The sequence below is a fragment of the Pangasianodon hypophthalmus genome, chromosome 24, assembly GCF_027358585.1.
Source record: "Pangasianodon hypophthalmus isolate fPanHyp1 chromosome 24, fPanHyp1.pri, whole genome shotgun sequence".
Lineage (NCBI taxonomy): Eukaryota > Metazoa > Chordata > Actinopteri > Siluriformes > Pangasiidae > Pangasianodon > Pangasianodon hypophthalmus.
This window is the reverse complement of record NC_069733.1, coordinates 13257777-13276702: the sequence shown is the minus strand read 5'-3', so window position 1 is coordinate 13276702 and position 18926 is coordinate 13257777. Positions and strand designations below refer to the sequence as shown.

General features: G+C 39.5%; 1 protein-coding gene across 1 annotated transcript; it reads right to left on the bottom strand.

The window, feature by feature from the left end:
• Window positions 1-11631: 11631 nt before the first annotated feature.
• Window positions 11632-18498, bottom strand: sub1b (SUB1 regulator of transcription b). The gene is made up of 5 exons (XM_026931607.3): window positions 18345-18498; window positions 14987-15056; window positions 14652-14771; window positions 13273-13381; window positions 11632-12309 (listed from the first exon to the last, which is right to left on the bottom strand). Exons 2-5 carry the CDS (start codon window positions 15053-15055, stop codon window positions 12230-12232), a joined length of 378 nt encoding a protein of 125 aa, XP_026787408.1. The 5' UTR covers window position 15056; window positions 18345-18498; the 3' UTR covers window positions 11632-12229.
• Window positions 18499-18926: the final 428 nt, after the last annotated feature.

Here is an 18926-nt window from a genome sequence, read left to right as displayed (position 1 = left end):
TAAACTGGTTTGCTGCTATAATTGGAGCAGTACCTCAAATCAAATGTACTCTGATTTGTGCAAATCAGCCCTGCAGAATCTGCCTTGTGTGTTGGGGGTCAAGCATGCCCGAAAACAGGGCCAAGATAGCAGAGTGGAGGTTTTGGAATTACAAAGCCAGTACCATCAAATTGTTCAAGCTGTGCCTTTAGGACACTACAGCTTGATTCCATGTTCCTACATAGACCTACCTGTCTTGCACCACCTTTAGGAAGAAGAAGGAGCAGTTTTTGTCCAATTCTAGATCTTAGAGGCTTGAACAGGTCCCTCTCCCCCCCTTTTTGTAAGTTACTGGTGAAAGATATAATTCACTCCATGCAGCCAGAGGACTGGTTGTCATCTGTTGCCTACCACAATGCTTATTTTAATGTTCCCCTTGCCCCAGAATGCAGATGCTTATTGAGGTTTGTCTTCTAAAGATAGGCATTCCAATTTAAAGTCTGGCCCACAGGTGTTTTCAAGATGTATGCAAGTGGCCTTGTCTTTCCTGATGGCCACTGGCATCAGGATATTTGGATGGCTGGCTCCTGTGTGTCCTCACAAAGCAGCAGGCCATCTGGCACATATCTACCCTCATCACCCACATTATGGCACTCTGTCTCACTGTGAACTCAGAAAAGATCTCCTCAACACCAAAGCAGGTCACACAGTTTATGGGCATGAGGCTAGATGAGGCTATACTAAAATAGTGAAATGATCCCAAGCATTTGCTCACTGGAGATGCAGGATATTCCTAACAGGGGGAGTCTAGTTGGGAGCAAGGCTCCATTGGAGAGAGATCTTCCCATGGATGCCTCCCTTACAGGAAGGGAGTAGTGGGGGCCACAGGGGTACTAGGGGTCAACCTTGTATAAGGTCAGAACATATCAACCAACTTGTATTCTGATTTGTCTATCTGCCTCCGAAGTCCCTCTCAGTGTTGTGATGGTCAATTATATTAATCATCAGGTCAGCTTGAGATCAAGCATCTATCACTGCCATGCACAGAATTTCCTCAGGTGGAACCATCCATGGCTAGCCTCACTGAGAGTAACCACTGGGGCTGTATTTTGCGCTCACCAGTCTGAACACCTTGGTGTCTTCCTTCCCAAGAAGCTCTGGTGTCTCAAATGGGCAATGAACCATGGCACCCTCACCTGAGTCAGTTACATCTATGGCCCCTTGCCCCTTGTACTGAATTGCCAACTGAGTACTATGATTTAGCAGTCCAGGAAACCCTAAGAGCCCCTAGTACATGAGCCTTGTATGCCCTTAAGAGAAAGTTGTTCTGGAAATGGTGTTCACTTCATCAGCTGGACTTGGTGGATCGCCTATTTTCCTAAGACTGCTAAACAGTATCTACAGAATGTGGCAGCTATCACAGAAAAACAGAACCAAGTATGGCATTTTTCTAGGGGCCCACTGGCTTATTACTACCTATCTAAAGGAGCCATTGAGCTTCAACCAGCAATCGTTTCCTTGGAGCTAGGCATGGGACCTCCCCCTTGTGCTGGAGTCTCTTAAAAACCCTTGAGCTAGTGCATTATGCTGAATTGATATAGGGATCTCTGAAAATTGCTGAGCTGCATGCTCTGGTTGCCTTAGTCCAGAGAAGTTTGCATTTATTGGAATTTTCTATGAACTATGAACACTGGAAAATTTACAGTGTACCCTGTCATTCAGGTTCTGCACTGGCTTGGTGAGAAAGTTCTAGGGAATGATTATTGTATGACAGTTGTATTGCTTGTGTCCTATATTGCTACAAGATCTCGGTATGCACGTGCACACAGTCAAGTAGGTATCCAGGTGTTATACATTGCAAATGAGAAATCTCATTTGCTCACTTACTGAAGAAGGTTTGATAAATAAACATAAGTAACTTTAATTCACTACTGACTGTATTTACTATAAGTAGTTAAAACCTGGTTACAAATTTCTTTCTTCCTCTGCTACCATAAACAATGTGACAAAGCATATTAAAGCAATGTCAGCCACTTGACACTGCTTATACAGTATGCATATACAGCATACTATATTCTCTATAAGTTTTTTTTTTGTATAACCTTCATTGATATTAACTTAACTACGTTATTTCATTTCGAATTTTCAGGACAACATGCACATTTACATAACATTTGTATCTTTCATTTATGCTGTGTTATTGGATACCCCAAGAGACTCATACTTTCAAATTCACACCCTCATTATACTGCAACTCAGATGTGTTAAATGTGTCTCCCTAATTTCTCCAGTGCAGTCTGAACCATGTCGAACCCATTAGTGAGCCTTCAGTATCTCCAATGTGGCAGGTCAGCAGCTGACACTGCTTTTTACATGGCTGCTCTCCTGGGGTAATGTGATAGCAAAATATTTATACAGCATCTTGATCTGTCTAAACTAATTTGGTTTCTTATCTAATATGGGACAAGCAAGCATCTACCACAGAGTTGACTTTTTTTTTTTTTTACATGTATATGTAATGTGTATGTAATAAACACAATCATTCAAATCTTTCTACCAAAAAGAACTTTATTTAATCTTAAAACATACATTGCAAAACCAGGGATATTTAAAATAAATACAAGCAACTTGTCATTTGTAAAAAAATATATATTCTTTTTAAATGCTCTTGGTCTCCAGGAACTCTTGCTGTCATTGATCATTTCCTTTTTCCTTGGGGTATAAATATAATAAATACTGTACACATGAAAAAAATCTGTCATCCTTCAGCATGGGGAAAACCAAAAAGCTTTGAGTATTTTTCCATCGAAGTGAATGACTGCGTTATTTAACCCTGTAACAGCCAAGAGGAGCTACCAATATGGTGTCAGAATGAGAGGATTTCTCTTCCTAGAAACAATGGATTGAAAACACAGGAGAGTAGAAAGAAATGTATTAGTCTAAATGCACTAACATTCTGATGGACACGTTTTGTTGTTCACTGAAAATATAAACCTGAGAAGAAGGAAATCCATTCATTAAAACATATTTAAGTGTGCATATGCTTACAAATTTAAAATATTCTTTTTGATTTTTTGGTAGCATTTGGTAGCATTTGTGGCATTCAAATATTGTTATCCCAGATGTCCTCTCTTTTGTTCTCTCACATCATGACAGGCATTTGCCTTCGGTCTTGTTCATTTTTCAGGCTAGAAATATGACAACCTTGAAGAAAACACCTGGGCCAGTTTGAAACGCCATTCACATTTGATATTGTCAGCTAACTGCATGCATCAACCAGTGGATGTGAGACTTGTGATTATGAAACCTCTGTAATAAATACTTGTTTTCTGGTGATAAATGAACAAGGAGCAGCTAGATTTCCAAATTCCACAATTCACTTTATGAACATCATGAGACCAAACAGAATGCCCCAACGTTAATGTAGGCCAAATCTGGGTCACATAAACTGTCGGTGCACAACCATTCTGTGAAGGTTAATGCTTTATTTCTCACTGACTTCTCCTGTTGAATTACATGTTTGTGTTATAAAGCTCTGACATCCACAAATAACCAATACAGATATTCTCTGTTGAGTTACATGCTTACGAGAGAGGTACTCATGAGGTCTTGTCTTGATTGGAGCCATAGGACACCACAAAACTCATCTTACAGTACAGGTTCAAATAAAAACAGTCGACTGAATAGCCTGTATGGGGATATTTGTTCCTTTGTATTAAAACAATTGAAATCCAATCCACTGAGACACACAGCTGCTAATGGTTGTACAATGCGGGACATTTTTTATGAAAATATCCTCAAGTTTGACTATTTGGACTGAGCAGCAATTTGCTGAGATGGTTTTTTTTTTTGTCTACAACAACTGTCTTTGAAACACTAAACTGTTTTTTTATGCATCCAAACATCCTTGACATATGTGGATTCCATCTGTGATAGAATCCTGTAAAAGTAACACTGTTGCAGTTCACAGCAACTGAAATTGAAAATTTGTTTCTCCCATCAACATATTTAGGAGCCTTATCATACAACACACATTTGAAAATTTCTTCATTGTTGTAGCCAGTAAAAATAGTGTCACCCAGGGCAGCTGACATGTCCCTTTCACGGTTGTTCCCTGATATGAACGGAATGCAAACATCTAAAGGCGGGTATCAGGGAGACAGCACATGCGATGTTTGAAAAGGTTGAGTTTCGTGTTTTGAAATATTTAAGACTTAGAGAGTGCATATTTGGATCTGCCCCTGACAGAGCTTGATGTTTTGCCTTGTTGTATGGCAGACACCCCCTGTTGTTTCTTTCCTTTTCCTCCTGGAGCAATCGCCAATGTGGTGCAACTCATTTGGCAGCATTCCTCTTACCTTTTAAAAGAGGCCATGGCAGCAAACGCATAGGCATGTAAAAACAAACTCTCAGGGACAGGTTAATAGCGCCCAGAGTCCACACTGGAAGAAGGAAGGGGGGGTATGATGTCCTTGGGGCTGGGAGTCAAGGTAACCCACACTAACCAGGATCCTACCTTACAGTTATGTGCAGTTATGACCTATGCCACTGTTATGCCTGAGGACGGCATGGCACTTGATGGTGGTATATAGAGATCTGTGCTTTACCTAAGAATGTCTGAGAATAATACCGTCATTGTGTAAAACCATGTCAGAATTGGTTATAATAGTACCTATTAAAATAAGGTTTTTGAGTCAAAGCCAAGATGACATTTAGCCTTGTGCATTGTCATCTTTCAGCAATGAGTTAATACATAACTGAACGAGGGGAGAAAATGGCTCTGTACTATTCTATAAGTCCACCGTGGAGCAAATAAAAAGAAGAATGTGACACCATAAAAGTAATGATTTTCGGAACAAAATAATGATACAGACAGATGTTATTACTCCAAATTGTGCTGCAGACATTCCATTAAACTTCCCTTTACCTCCAAAGTGCAAACACAGCCTCTGCTCCCTCGAGGACACATTAAAAAATCCCTCCACGTCATTAGGTGTTTGTTTAAATCCAAAATATTCCATTTATTAAACCTCTTAAATGAGATGGAAATGTGAACTGTAGAATAACATTGTAAATGAGGCTTGTGACTTAATTAGTGAAGTGATGTTCGCCTGGGGGCAAACACTGAATGAATGATTCAACGGCGAGCATGGGAGTGTGACTGTGTGCATTTTTTCTCACTGATAATTCATTTAAACGGGCCATGTCACAGGACAGATAGCAAATAGATAGCAGTTTGGTACGTTTCATACAAAGATACTTTGAATTGAATTGTGGCAATCAGTCATTCAGTAAAACTGCACTGCAAATGATTAAGCCCTGGAGAGCCAGCACTGCACAATGCAATCAATTAAATGAAAAAATTCAATTCTCAAAGACATATTTCACATACAACACCTGGCCACTAAGAGCTGTAACATGTTTGCATAAAGACTGTTTAACCCCTTAAACCCGTCTGCAGGTCCAGACTTACATTCTTCAAGCCTATAACTACATACCTTTTCCTATTAGTTACATGCTAGCACCTGAATACCTGAGTTTAAGATGAATAACTGAACAATAAGCTATTGTGGTTAAGACTATGTGGTTAAACCAACAAAATGACTGAAATTACACCCAAATCTGAAGATTAAACCATCACAAACTCCAGAACATCAAGACAGTGTGTCCTAGCAAGGAATGTCAAGAATGGCTTGGTTCTGACAGCAAATAGCATTAAGCAGACCTACAAAGAGATGAACTGATCTCTGTTTAAACATCCTCCCAACAGCAGGCTCTGACGTCCTTCTGTCAAAAAGAAACACTACCTGTTGACATTGCGTGTGTGGTAGACATTTTTACGTCAGAGATTCCCCTGATTCTTTTTTTCCCTTTACTCTGCAAACCCCAGACCATTCAGTATATTTCTGATCTCCATTGTCTGGTTCTGTCTACATTCTGTTCCTGTGACAAATGGTGGGAAGATGGTGGGTAGACAGTGGTGTGAGGTCTAAGTTAAAGAAATAGACACAGGCCTCGGTTCAGGGATCTGAAATCTAAGTGAACAATCAGTTTTTACTAAGAAAACATCACGAGGCCAACAGCTCTAAACGTTTACATATGCTGGCAAGAAAAAGTGATAGGTTTGAATATACAGTGGAGAAAGGCATTACTGCCTCTGACTTGTTACTTGAAGTGCAAAACATACACAACAAAGGCCCTATTTGGACTGGATTCATTTTACATGGGGAGGTTATTATCTCTGGGATTTGTCTGAATTCGTCATGTCACTAATTTTTTTTTTTTTTACGGACTGCACATCCCTGCATGTGGAAAAATTATGCCATCTTTTACAGTATATAAAAGGATCTGTAGAGACAACGCCAGGTAATATGTATCCTATTCGAATTGACATGCTGGTAAATATTACATAATATCCTATGGGAAAAGGGGTTTTCTTTTCTTTCCACTGAAACCAAAACAAACCCAAGTAGTTTCAAATGCAGGACAATAAACTATAGATGTACTTTAAATGTCTTCCAGGGGTTTTAGGTAGGTTATTGAGTTCCTAGCACAGGTAGCCTACATACATGTCATGGTCATGTGACCTACTAGCTAGTTACTACAACTTGCATGGCCACAAGCCTTACAACGAGTTCTTATAATAAGGATCAAAGCAATCAGTTTGTATTAAAATAAAGTGTAGATTATGTAGCAGGCATGAAATTTTTATCGTGGCAACCATGCATTTATCATGAAGACACTCTCATCACTGTGATTTATACAGCGATCACTTATCCTGTGCAGATCAATCATAATTACTACAGACGTCCTCCAGTAACATTAATTACCACTGTAATATTGTATGCTCAGATATCTTATCTCATTCAAATAGTACCCAAGAAGCGTCATCCATGAAGAAAGCTGTCTGCGGTGGTAAATGTACCTTAGACGTGTTCACTTAGCCTATGTCATTATAAGCAATGGTGCACAACAATATTATCAGACAAATAAGTAATCACCAGTTAAGGTTATTTCCATGTATCTAAAATCTCTGGCTGCAGAGATCTGAACAAAGCACAGTGTATTCCAAGTGGAAAACCCTCCATCCCACTGTGGTTAGACAAAACCTCGAAGAGCACAAAGAAGGGGAACACGATCATGAGTACTTAATGACTGCCCAATTCCAACATGCCCTTTTTTCCATTAATCACACAATTTTCTTCCACTGTTACCTGGAATCATATGGTTGGATGTATTTTCCACCGTTTCTGCATAAGTGAGAGGTGTGTGACGTTATTGCTCAATGTCTGCACGGTTTATTTAGTAATAATGCAATCAAATTATTTCTGCTAAGAATTTTCCTTAGATAAGATATTCCACTGAGAATGCTACGAGACCGCAACAATTATTTCCGTCATGCATGTAGGCAAACACGCACTTTTCTTTTATGGTTCACACACCTTGAGTCAAATAGATAGTGAGAATAAATTTTTCACTTACAATCTTAATTGAGTCCCCAGAGAATTAAAGAAACTGGCTCGAGTTATTTGGAATGCATTGTGCAGCTCATTGCGTAATGCTTTGCCACACAGGAATTCGGCTCTATGAGGCACTGAGGATATGCTCTGACCTTCCGGGCTACACCGCCCCAGGCAGCTGGGCTGCTTCACACTGTTATACCGCATGCTCTGTTGAGCCAATGGTAAAGAAAATCCAGCTCATTAGGTGGGAGACCCCAGAGCCCTCAGGCATACTCAGTATTCTTTCCTAACTCCTAAGCTGGCTGTGACATACTAGACAAATCAAGTATTTTTCTATCAGTGTCGAACCACAGGCATATTTATGAGATATTTATGAGTGTAGACAATAGGGCAGGTCGAGGGCACCTCCAGCTGACCTCGAGAAGACTTGGCTCAGTGGGGTCCCGCAGCTGGCGCAATGAAGTGGCTCAGCCCCAGCTGAGAAGGGGGGAAGCAGTCATCAACAAGGCCTGCTGCATTCCTCAGCGCACCCCAGCCAATGTCAACAGCTGCGGGCAGCGCCGAGCCCCTGCTGCCGCGCACCTTGCCCGGCGGCTCGACAGCGTGCTGACAGTGAAACCCTCCCGGTGCGAAAGGCCATGCTGTGGCTTAGGCTTCCACCAATCAGCACATGTTCCACTCAAATTTAATACAGGATTGGAGGTGGTGGTAGTTACAGCAGGTTTAGCCGCTGGGTGGACAATGCTGAACAAATGAAAATATGTATGCTGGGCCAGTTAAATATTCAAGATTGCCATTACCTCTGAAACTGCCAGGATTTGTCCATGGCTCCAGACTTGCATTCCTCAGTCCTGTAATTACATACCTTTTATATAACTTTCACTGTAGTTACTGAATAATTCATAGACATTACTGAATAATATGATTTACAATGAATAACTGAATAATAGGCTGAGAATTTAGGGGGTTTAACCCTTAAATTCTTTGCTCGTTATTCAGTTATTCAGTGAAACTAATAAGAAAGGTATGTAGTAATGAGAATGACAATGTAAGTCTGGACCTGTTGACATGTCCTAGGAATTTAGAGGGTTACAATTTTTTGACATATAGTACTCTTTTTTTAAACCAAGTCAAGCCAACATGGTCTCACACCTGCAAATTCCTAACAATTTGCACAACGAAAGCCATATAAAAAGGTACAAAGGTTAAGCGCATGATTATGGATGGAGTTATTGTTCATGCCTGTTTTTACAATTTCAGTCATATGAAACTGAAAAAAAGAATCTAATCACATGGAGTCAAACATTACACGTTTTAATTCCCATGAATTCTCAACTCAAACAGGTGGGTTACCTATGTAGAATTGTACCCAATCACAAACAGACGTTCATTTGGATACCTTACGCTGATGTAAATGTCACTCATTTTTCTAAAATTTTGGGATTTCATTCCCAACAGAAGGTCAAATACGGCAATTCTGGCCTGTAAACCTCTCAATACGATCTATCCATTGTAAAGATAATTGAAAAGATTTGGCTGCACTTTACAGCCAAGGCAGGCTTTAGCCAATATCATCCCTGTCACGGACAGGAAACTCAAGACGCCCCATAATCAATATGAATTTCACATCTCTATGGAAGAGCACATTCCTTCCAAGAAATGGGATCCGTTATATTAGCCACCATGGAGTGAAACAACAGGGACAGAGACATTCATCAAAAAGTGAGCTGAGGACGTTTCCTCATGTTTTACTCACTCCCTGCCCTTTAAAACCACTGATTGTCTGATATTAGTCCAATGATGAGCTACATTCACTTCTATATTTCCTTTTTCCTGAGGTACATAGAATCTGAATCTGACGTGCTGTGACCTGCAACACAGCACCCCAGATACCAGTGACACAAGCGTCAGGCGAAGAAGCACAGCCGCTGATGTTCAGTCACTGGGCTTATTGCAGACACTTCAAATGGAAGCAGATGTTGGACTACACAGGCGTTGGTGACCTGAGCTAGCTGAGCACACCCACTTTCACCCCTTCTTTTCCCCCGTCTTTTCCAGGATACTCTTCCCTCAATCCATCATAAAACCATCAAAGTATAAAGTAATGCAGGGGAAGAAATGCGTTTCCTGAGCAGCCAAGTCTCAGCCTACATTGCCTTGTTTCCAGGTGCAGGTTGCACAGGCACTCCAAACCACTTACAGCAGTCGGGGAGCGTGCCTTTTAGTGGGCGGATGGGGGAGGACATGCCTCGCGTGCGTGTATGGGATGAAGGACATTTTTTCCACTAAAATGCGTGCAGACCACAGCACAACTTTTAACATCCATCATTTGAACAAGCCCTTGTTCCACTGAATGATTCTACAGCTGTGACTCTGAAGGACAATTACCCATATAATCCATTTAGATATTGTATTCATCATGAATCACTTTGAGCTGGTATTAAAAATCAAAGAAACGGCAGCATATGTGCTATGCGTTTGTGTTACAGCCAAGGGTTTTGAAACAAATTCCTTTTTTATCTATGTCTAGCAGTTATCATGCAAGGAAATCCACTATCAGGACAGAGTTATGTTTTTCATGGAACAAGATTCAGCTCCTTTTTTCACTGGAAATAAGCATATTCTAAGGTACTAGGGAATACACTGACAGCCTTCAAATGAATCAAATTTGTAGATAATAATAATAATAATAATAATAATAATAATAATATCATGAAGAAGGGAAACAGTCTTGTTCTGTTCAAAAACATCCATACCACTGACAGATAAGTGTCAGTTAAACTAAATGTAAAAAGCTCAAATTCTATAGTAAGAAATGGTAATGCTCTAAAAATTAAGAACATTCTGAATGATTCTACTGAGTCTGACGTTCTAAGTCAAAAACAGAGCACCAGCGCCATCTAGTGATTCACTGCACAAAATTGTTCATTTTGTCCATCTTCCCTTGTGAATCTCCTCTCTGTATTTTGTGTGGCACATGTGCCTGCTTTGCAACCAACGTTTGTAAGAATTTGCAAATTTCATGATCTAATAAGCCTTTGTCTGTCCTTCAGTCAGCGCATCAACTTGGCATTATGTTCAATAGTTCATCTGGTGTGATTTGCACAAGTACTGTTTTGCAGCATTTGGTGCTAATAGGAAAGTCTCCAACTGTACAGGTACAGTAATGTGAATTATAGACAATAGTCTTAATGATAATCACCTCCTCCTCTCTGGAAGTACGTTAGACCTCCATGGCGACAAAAGATCACCATAGTAACTGGCATCTGGGTTACCAGTGGTGACATGGAGAAATGTAATAATTATCCTTTTTTCAGTCCTGCCACAACTCATTATGTAACACTGTAAATATATATATATTTGTACATATATACACATATATATGTGTGTGTGTGTGAGAGAGAGAGAGAAATTTTGGGAGCATCACTCACTGTTCAATACTTCCATATTTTGCTTGAACTTGATCATGTTTTTCAAGTAATTAAGAATTTTACTTACTTTTTATTTAACATCAATTCTCTCTTAACCACTGATGTACACTATAAAGCTCAGGATCATGCATTCACACTTTAGAGTGACATACAGGATGAAAAAGGATAACATTTTCACACTGCAGATACTCCTCACATAATCCTTAGTAATATCAGCCTTTGCACGCAACATCATAAACCATGTTGTCGCAAAAACCGGTGCTGGCAATACAGTGGCTACTGTGATTTACAAGCCTGATTTAATTTTGGTCAGCAAATGCAATTGATGCAAGATGGCTCTTCTGGACAGTTCTCTGAAAGGGCTGTTGTTGCGCTGGAGTCTGGTCTATGTCTGAGTGGGTGTATGGACAATTATAATTCCTGCTCCCACGCGAAGGCAAGCAAACTCACACACACTCACACTTAGCACTGAATGCACTCAGCAATACAGAAGGCCAAATTTTCATTTTGATTCATCCTTCAGCTGTTAAATGTTGAAACAAATAGCAAAACTGTCCACAATATGTGTAGTTAAAAAGCTGATAGTCGTGCATCTGAGATTCCCTGATTCGAAGCCAGGCTAGTCGTTGCTTTTTATCTAGCACATATTTGAAGTGCCATACCATAAAGAGGGTGCAAACCAAAAATGATAAATATGTGTGATTGTGAAACCACCCAAGCATATGATGTACAAGTTATTATATATACTAAGTATAAAGTACAGTGCGACAAGTTTATTCCCAAAGCAGTGTTTATGGGTTGTGGACTTTCAACCATCTATTACAAACAACAAGCAGCAGCAATTCTGAACATATAATCGCTAAAGAAAAGAAAAAAAAACACTCTACTTCAACTAAACTGCAACCACCAGGGATAGACCAACCCTATAATGCTATCGGTCCCATACTGGCTTGAAACACTGGGATTGGATCTGACATTTTCCAGTCTGATCCACTAACACATTTTATGCCATGAAGGCTTGTAACATTGACTGACACACAGATTTCACATGTGAACATCAACGTGTCTCTAATGTCTTGCATAACCTGGAAACAGAAGCTTGCAAAAATTCGGCTTGGTAGCTGTCATTAGGTATAGTCTGATACTATAGAGCTCATACCGATATCATACCAAAAATGGAAAGGGAAAAAAAAAAAGATTGGGATTGGTGCATCCCTAGCAACAACATACAAGCTGAAGGAAAAAATATCTTTTTTTTTTTTTTTTTTCTTCCCACCCAGTGTCCAGATGCCAAAGAACAGGAACTCTAAAAACACTCTGCCCCACCCATCCCTCCCACCGAAACACAGACAAATTTTATAATCTTCTTATTGCGTCATCAATGTCCGGCATTTGTTCCTTCAGCTGGTTCCACTGCTCTGGGTTCAACGAGATACCTGAGGGTGATTCATTACCATTAATGACACAACCAAAATAGACATTACGTTATTAAACATTAATTTAAAGGAATCTTTCATCTAAAATGCTAAAATTGGAGTCACTATTTTTCTAAAATTTTCTACATTTTGACACAGAAACTAGACAAACATATAACCTTATTAATCTGTAAGCTTAAAATCTGTTTGGTTTTATTAGAAGGTTCTTTCTAGTTGTATCTCATTAAGCCATCCCTCAATCTCAATAAATAACTTATAAATGGTATAAACTCAGTAGAGAAAGACATTTTAAAGCCTAATAAGACCACATTAGCATCATCTTTCTGAATGAATGACTACCTAAACTACAAGCTACTTTATTTTCAATAATCTGAAATTGTTTCTAAATATGATATTTTGCCTTACAATGTCATTTTAAAACATTTAAGAATAGTCAGATTCAAATACATTACACATACAATATGCAACCACCCACATACTCCCCTTACAAACTCTCAAATAAAATAATCAGCTTTTTTAGCACATTGCATAACCAGTGTTGGTAATATTTAATGTTAATGTTATCAGATTTTAGCTACAATACTAGCTTACTGCTGTGCCAAAGACTTTATGTACTAGAACATTTATACATTGTAAGATCAGCGTGAACAGTTGTCCAAATTAGTTTTGAAAACTTCCTTTACAGTACTCTTGTCAGGAATACATAAAACATCTACAGCATCAAAATTCTCTCATCAGACTCCTGTCAGATTTGCCATCATTTATAACTAACTAAATACGTAAACAAGAAAGGTCACAGAAAAATTAAGTATTCATTAGTAAATGATTAAATAATTTTCAAAAAAATGTCTTCCAATTTCTGTGTATGTATAGTACATTTATATTACATTACACACACATATGTATAAAAATATACACACACACATAAATATATATATAAAATTTTCCCCATTCCATAATTACCTTTTTTGCCAGGTTTCATTTCACCTGCTTGGTCCATCCAGTATTCCCTGATGTCAATCAACACCTTTCCTTTGAAATCCCTGACGCTGACATATCGCATCTTCCCAATCTGAAACAGACATATTACACAGATTCAGGCCATCAAACATTTTATAATAGTATAGTTTTATTTTCTGCCCTAATTAAAACAGAGACTGTCCCTACTGGCCTATAATAAGTCAAGGTCTGGGGTAAGCTTTAAAACTTCAAGCCTCAACTTAAGCCAATTTTAAAATGAGTGATTTCAGAGGTCTTTTGAGATTATTACTTGTCATACTGTATGACATGATCCCAGTAATATCTTAGTCAAATTCTCTAATAAACTGCATGATAGCATGTGTTCTCCATGTCAGATGATATGATGAAGATTCTCTATCGATAGACCTATGATTAAAGAAAATTACTATGCTTTGCTTACATCAAACAGTGAGCTTGAGGTAGTAAGGATATTGATTTCTATCCATTAGTGTGTATATAGTACATATTCATGAGTTTTATGTAACCCTATGCCATTATCCTATTGGTGGGTTTTAGATAAGTCTTGAAGCAGAGGTCACATGCTGAGATTTAAATTCAAATTTTCTGAAACTGCAGTTCCCGAGTAGTGCAACAGAAAAGTGTTCGCGCCATCGTTGAGAGATTGAGAGTATGAATCTCGATGATGCCACAGCTAACTGTGGCTAAGAGCCAAGGAAGCTATGGATAGTTGGGTGGGAGAGATAGTCTACACTTTCTCCCCTGTCAATCACAGCGACCCCAGCCAGTCGTGGGCATATGTATGCTGAAGAGGGCGGATAGCGCTTTTCTCCAAGTGCAGCACGAGCAGCAGTTTGAAAAGATGCGGCTGGCTGGCTTCACATGTCTCAGAGGAAGCATGTGTTGACCTTCACCCTCCCTGATTTGTAGTTGTCGTATGATAGGGGAGAGCTGATGAATGGAAATTGGCAGATGACCACATTGAAGAGAAAATGGTTGCAACAGCACTAAATTCGCCAGCGGTGAATACAACACATCATGTGTTCTAAGACAGCCAATCTCAACTCACAACCAAAGAATTATGTTACGGAGTGTTTACTGTCTGCAAACCTGGCTTTCCACATTTCAAACGTATACAGGTTAAACAATACTATTCTTTTGAACCAGATTCTGAAGACTATCAAAGTAGTGGAATAGTGGGTGTAGAAGCTCCAATACTTTCTCAGTCATATCTACTGCCTTGAACATTTCACACATTCTACAAAGCACATTTCCTGCCACAATTATTGTCTTGACACTTCCTGCACAGTATATGCACAGAAACTATTTGAGGATGTGAATGTGTGGAGAAAGATGGTCTAAACCTGAAACATGTTGTCACCAGCGTTATTATCACTCCTAGAGGAGCCGCTTGGCTTGGAGCTCTCCCCACCCTTCTGTTTTTTAGCAGGTTTCTCCACTTTGCTTGCCTTCTTCCTCTTGGCCTGTGACAAATTGTTACTTTTAGTACAATAAAAGTGTATAAGTTTCATCAGATAATGACGCTTACATTTTAAATACAGTTACAGTTAAATAAAACAGTTAAAATGTATATTTCACATTGTCTTAAAGCTGTATGAATGCCTGCTCGATGTAAAAACAGTCGGGATGTAATAGTACAGTGGAATTTGAGATATGTAAAAATACTAAATGATCCTACCTTTGTTTCGGCTTCACTGTCAGAGTCACTGCCTGACGTGGAGGACAACACCTCTTTTGATTTGGGCATGCTGGGGAAGACAACCACAACGCTGTTACTGTAAACTGTAAGGCAACACTGCCCCCAAATGGTGATTTAAGAAAACTCATAATACTCAATATCAAACTCTCAGACTATTCAGAATGGTCATATATAGGTAGTATGCCTCAGATCAGTTTAATTCAGTTCAATTTTATTTGTACAGAGCTGTTAATAAAAGACAGTGTCACAAAGCAACTTCACAGAAATCAAGATGTAAATTTACATCCCTAATGCGCAAGCCGGAGGTGACAGGCGAGGAAAAACTCCCCGAGACAACATGAGGAGGAAACCTTCAGAGGAACCAGACTCAATAGGGAACCTGTCCTGTTCTGGGTGACACCAGGTGGAGAGATTAATAAGCATTAGTCTTCTGTATACTATAAAGTTAAACAGTGTTGAAAGGATGATGAGTATGAGCATCGTGTGACTAAGCGATGAGCACAAGACAGTCTGTATGATTAGAGCAGCAGTTCCTAGGTACAAGTCTACAGTATCCAGGAGAGTTTATCCACTGATGAAAAGGTGAGACTTGGCTATAAACTGTTTTTGGGAAATGGAAATCATTAGGGTGTCCATGTGGGATCATCCACAAGCGTTACAAGTGCAGAAACTCCAAGTAGAAGTTGAACATCAGGATGAAACAGGCAGGTCCGAGGGTGGGACAAGCCACAGAAATAGAAGTGTGTCAGGGTCAGACACCATCATTGAATAAAATACCAGATTTAGAGATTTAAAATGTATTAAAAATGCACTATTGCTGTAATACCGAGTAGGTACTGTATGTGTGTGCAAGTGCTTTGCCATTAACCTCCTATCCAAATGTCTTATGTGATGAATGTCTTGTTGACTTGCTGCATAGTTGGCCGAACTACGTGATCCATTACTGATCTAGCTTTAGTAAACATACAGATTTCTAATCCACTGGTTGTCAAACACTCATCTACCCATTTATAGTGATTTTTCTTTTCACTGGGAAAAAATTTAAGCTATGTAGCGTATAACCACATAAAAACAATGAATAATATTTTATGACTAAGTGCTAATACAGTAAATAGTGATTGATAACTAGGCTAAATGTGTAAATTTGGGTAATAATACAGTACTTGGTTTAAAATGTGCATTGGCACAAAAACTTAGATGTAAGGATATAAAGATGACTTGTCCTAAATCCATAACAGACTTTGTACTAATGCCTGCCATTTTCATTATCCTTCATTGAAATGCAATTAAGTTGTCCAGAATTTACTGCCATTTTTAAAAGATTCCCTTCAGATTCATTTTTGTGTAGGAACCAGCCTGCATTCAGTCATACAGGGTCATTTATTTACAACACAGAGGCTTCTTACTAGCAACAAGGAGACTTTTGGTAAAGTGGAAGGGTGGAGTTGACGAGTTTTCAGCCAATGGTGGAAGTGGTGTGTTCACAGAATCTTACTCGGGTCAGACAGGCACACATGACATTGACATTTAAAAGTATTTTATTATATGAAAGGCGGGTTATCGTGTGGTACAAAGTTACGCACTGAAGTGACCTCTAAACCTGGACCTAAGTAACAAGGTCTTTGTGAAAACTGAAGCACCTGCCCTATGAAAAAATCCAGCATTTCGTCCATGACACTTAAGCCAAAGCACAGGTTGCCATTTATGAGGCAATTAGAAATGTTCTGATAAACAAAAGGATCACACTTTCCATAGTTGTGGAAAGGCTGCAGGGTGTACAGCATGTTCTGCAGATTGACAGCACACACCCAAGACACTTTCTATTAAAGGCGAAGTTGACAAGCAGGAAAATCACCTGTCTCCTTCAAAAGTGTCTGACCGTGGCACTGAAAAATCAGAGAGCGAAGCCAGCTTTACCGTCATCCCTTTGCAAAATATCTTGTCTCATATCTTGAACCATGGTCCAGCATGCATGTGCTGTGTGTATGGAGGAAGCAAAACTTATCCAAACCAGCAGGCAAGCCGCATTCTGCTGAGAGACTTGATGTATGTCCTAAATTACACTACTTAAAGTATTTTTCCATCTAATAAATCAGACCTGAACACTTGATATGTGTATGCAACTGTACTCTAGGCACTATATAGTGTGCTATAATCATTCATTCATTCATTTTCACTAAATGCTTTATCCTGGTCTGGGTTGCGGATCCAGAGCCTATCCCAGGAACGCTGGGTGTGAAGTCGGGAATACACCCTGAACAGGAAATCAGTCCATCGAAGCACAGCATGAACACACATATTCATACCTGGGGCAATTTGGCATCACAAGTCTGCCTAATGGCATGTTTTTGGGAGTTGGAAGGAACCCAGAGAAAACCCATGCAGACACGAGGAGAACATGAGGAGAACATGAGGAATTCTGCACAAACAGGCACCTGAGCTCAGGAACCCCTGAATCCTGGAGCTGTGCGGCATCAAGGCTGCCTACTCCACCACTTTTTTGCGAGTCACAATCATGTGGAGAATATTCAGACCACTTATGACAACCTACAATGCATTGCTTTAGATTAGTGTACAAATTATGTACCCAAGCAGCTACTGAATACACACTGGTGTTTGAAGGGAATAGTGAGTAGCAGGCCTGTCATGCAAAGTGCCCAGGTGTGGTACGAAAACTAATCTAGGCTTTGTCTAATCCAACATGTCGAGAGATCCGGTGACCTCCCACCTTAATCTAGGCCACAATACAGGAAAACACTCTTCCTGAGACGTAGAGTAAGGCACTGGTTCTGACACCAGGATAGTGTAGAATACCAAGCACACTCGTGACGTCACACAAGTGCACTTTGGAGGTTGTAGGGAATAGGAAGTAGGGGATGATCAGGGCTCAAGGCCTGTATTGTCACTCTTGAACAGCAAGGCTGTGCAAAAAAAATGAAGACGATTCACAGGTTTATGTGAAACAGTAGATGAATTATAAGGTGTAGTATTACAGGCAATAGTAATGACGTCATTGTCATACAGATATAAAATAGATGAAGCCTGACCTGGTGCCATGGCTCTGTGGTTCATTTATTTTCTACATGGGTTCAAGTAGAGCCATTAGCGAAATCATAAGCGAATCTTATTAAAATTAAATTAATGGCACAGGTATGACTGTGCTTAGCTAGCTCACTGCTCGTAGCGCCAGCGTGGGTCACGAGGCCTGGAAATAAAATAACTCTTACTGCTACAGAAACACTGGGTCACACGACCTGGACTCACTTCCGGCTTTTCAGCTCGCTGATATCAGAATTACAGTTTATATTATCCGCTTTCAGGTGCATAGCTGACTTACGTTAGATGATGCAGTCAGCTAGCTGGATGTTCACTGAAGCCTGGGCACCAACACTGAGCCCGAGCCGTGGATTTGCTTCGTACGCACAGGGCGAGAGATCACAGCATTGCAAAATGTAACGCCCGGCGCAGATCACGTGGACTGTGAGTGACCAATCATATCAGACGTTTAACGTACGTCTAGCTAGAAAGAGGTTACGCTAAATACGTCAACTGCGTCGCCATTTTGGAGGGGAAACTTTTTGGACTTAAATTGAATTCGTAGCTACAGTTTTTCCAAAAATGTCCACACATTGTACAGCAAGTGATATAAAAATGTAAGGCATCTGGAAACAACAAAAGAATAAAACGTTCACAGACAAAAGTTTAATAATCTCTACTTTAATTTTACCTTAAACTGTTCTTATTTATGTTTATAATATTTCATTTGTTATTGTATACATTTGTAGAGTGCTGTTAACAGTTTTGTTTCTTATCTGAAAAAAAAAAAGAATTTTAACTCAAAACTTATGTGGAATTTTTTGACAACCCTAAAGAATATTTAAATGTACTTAAATAAATAAGAAGATTTCAGTGTAAACAT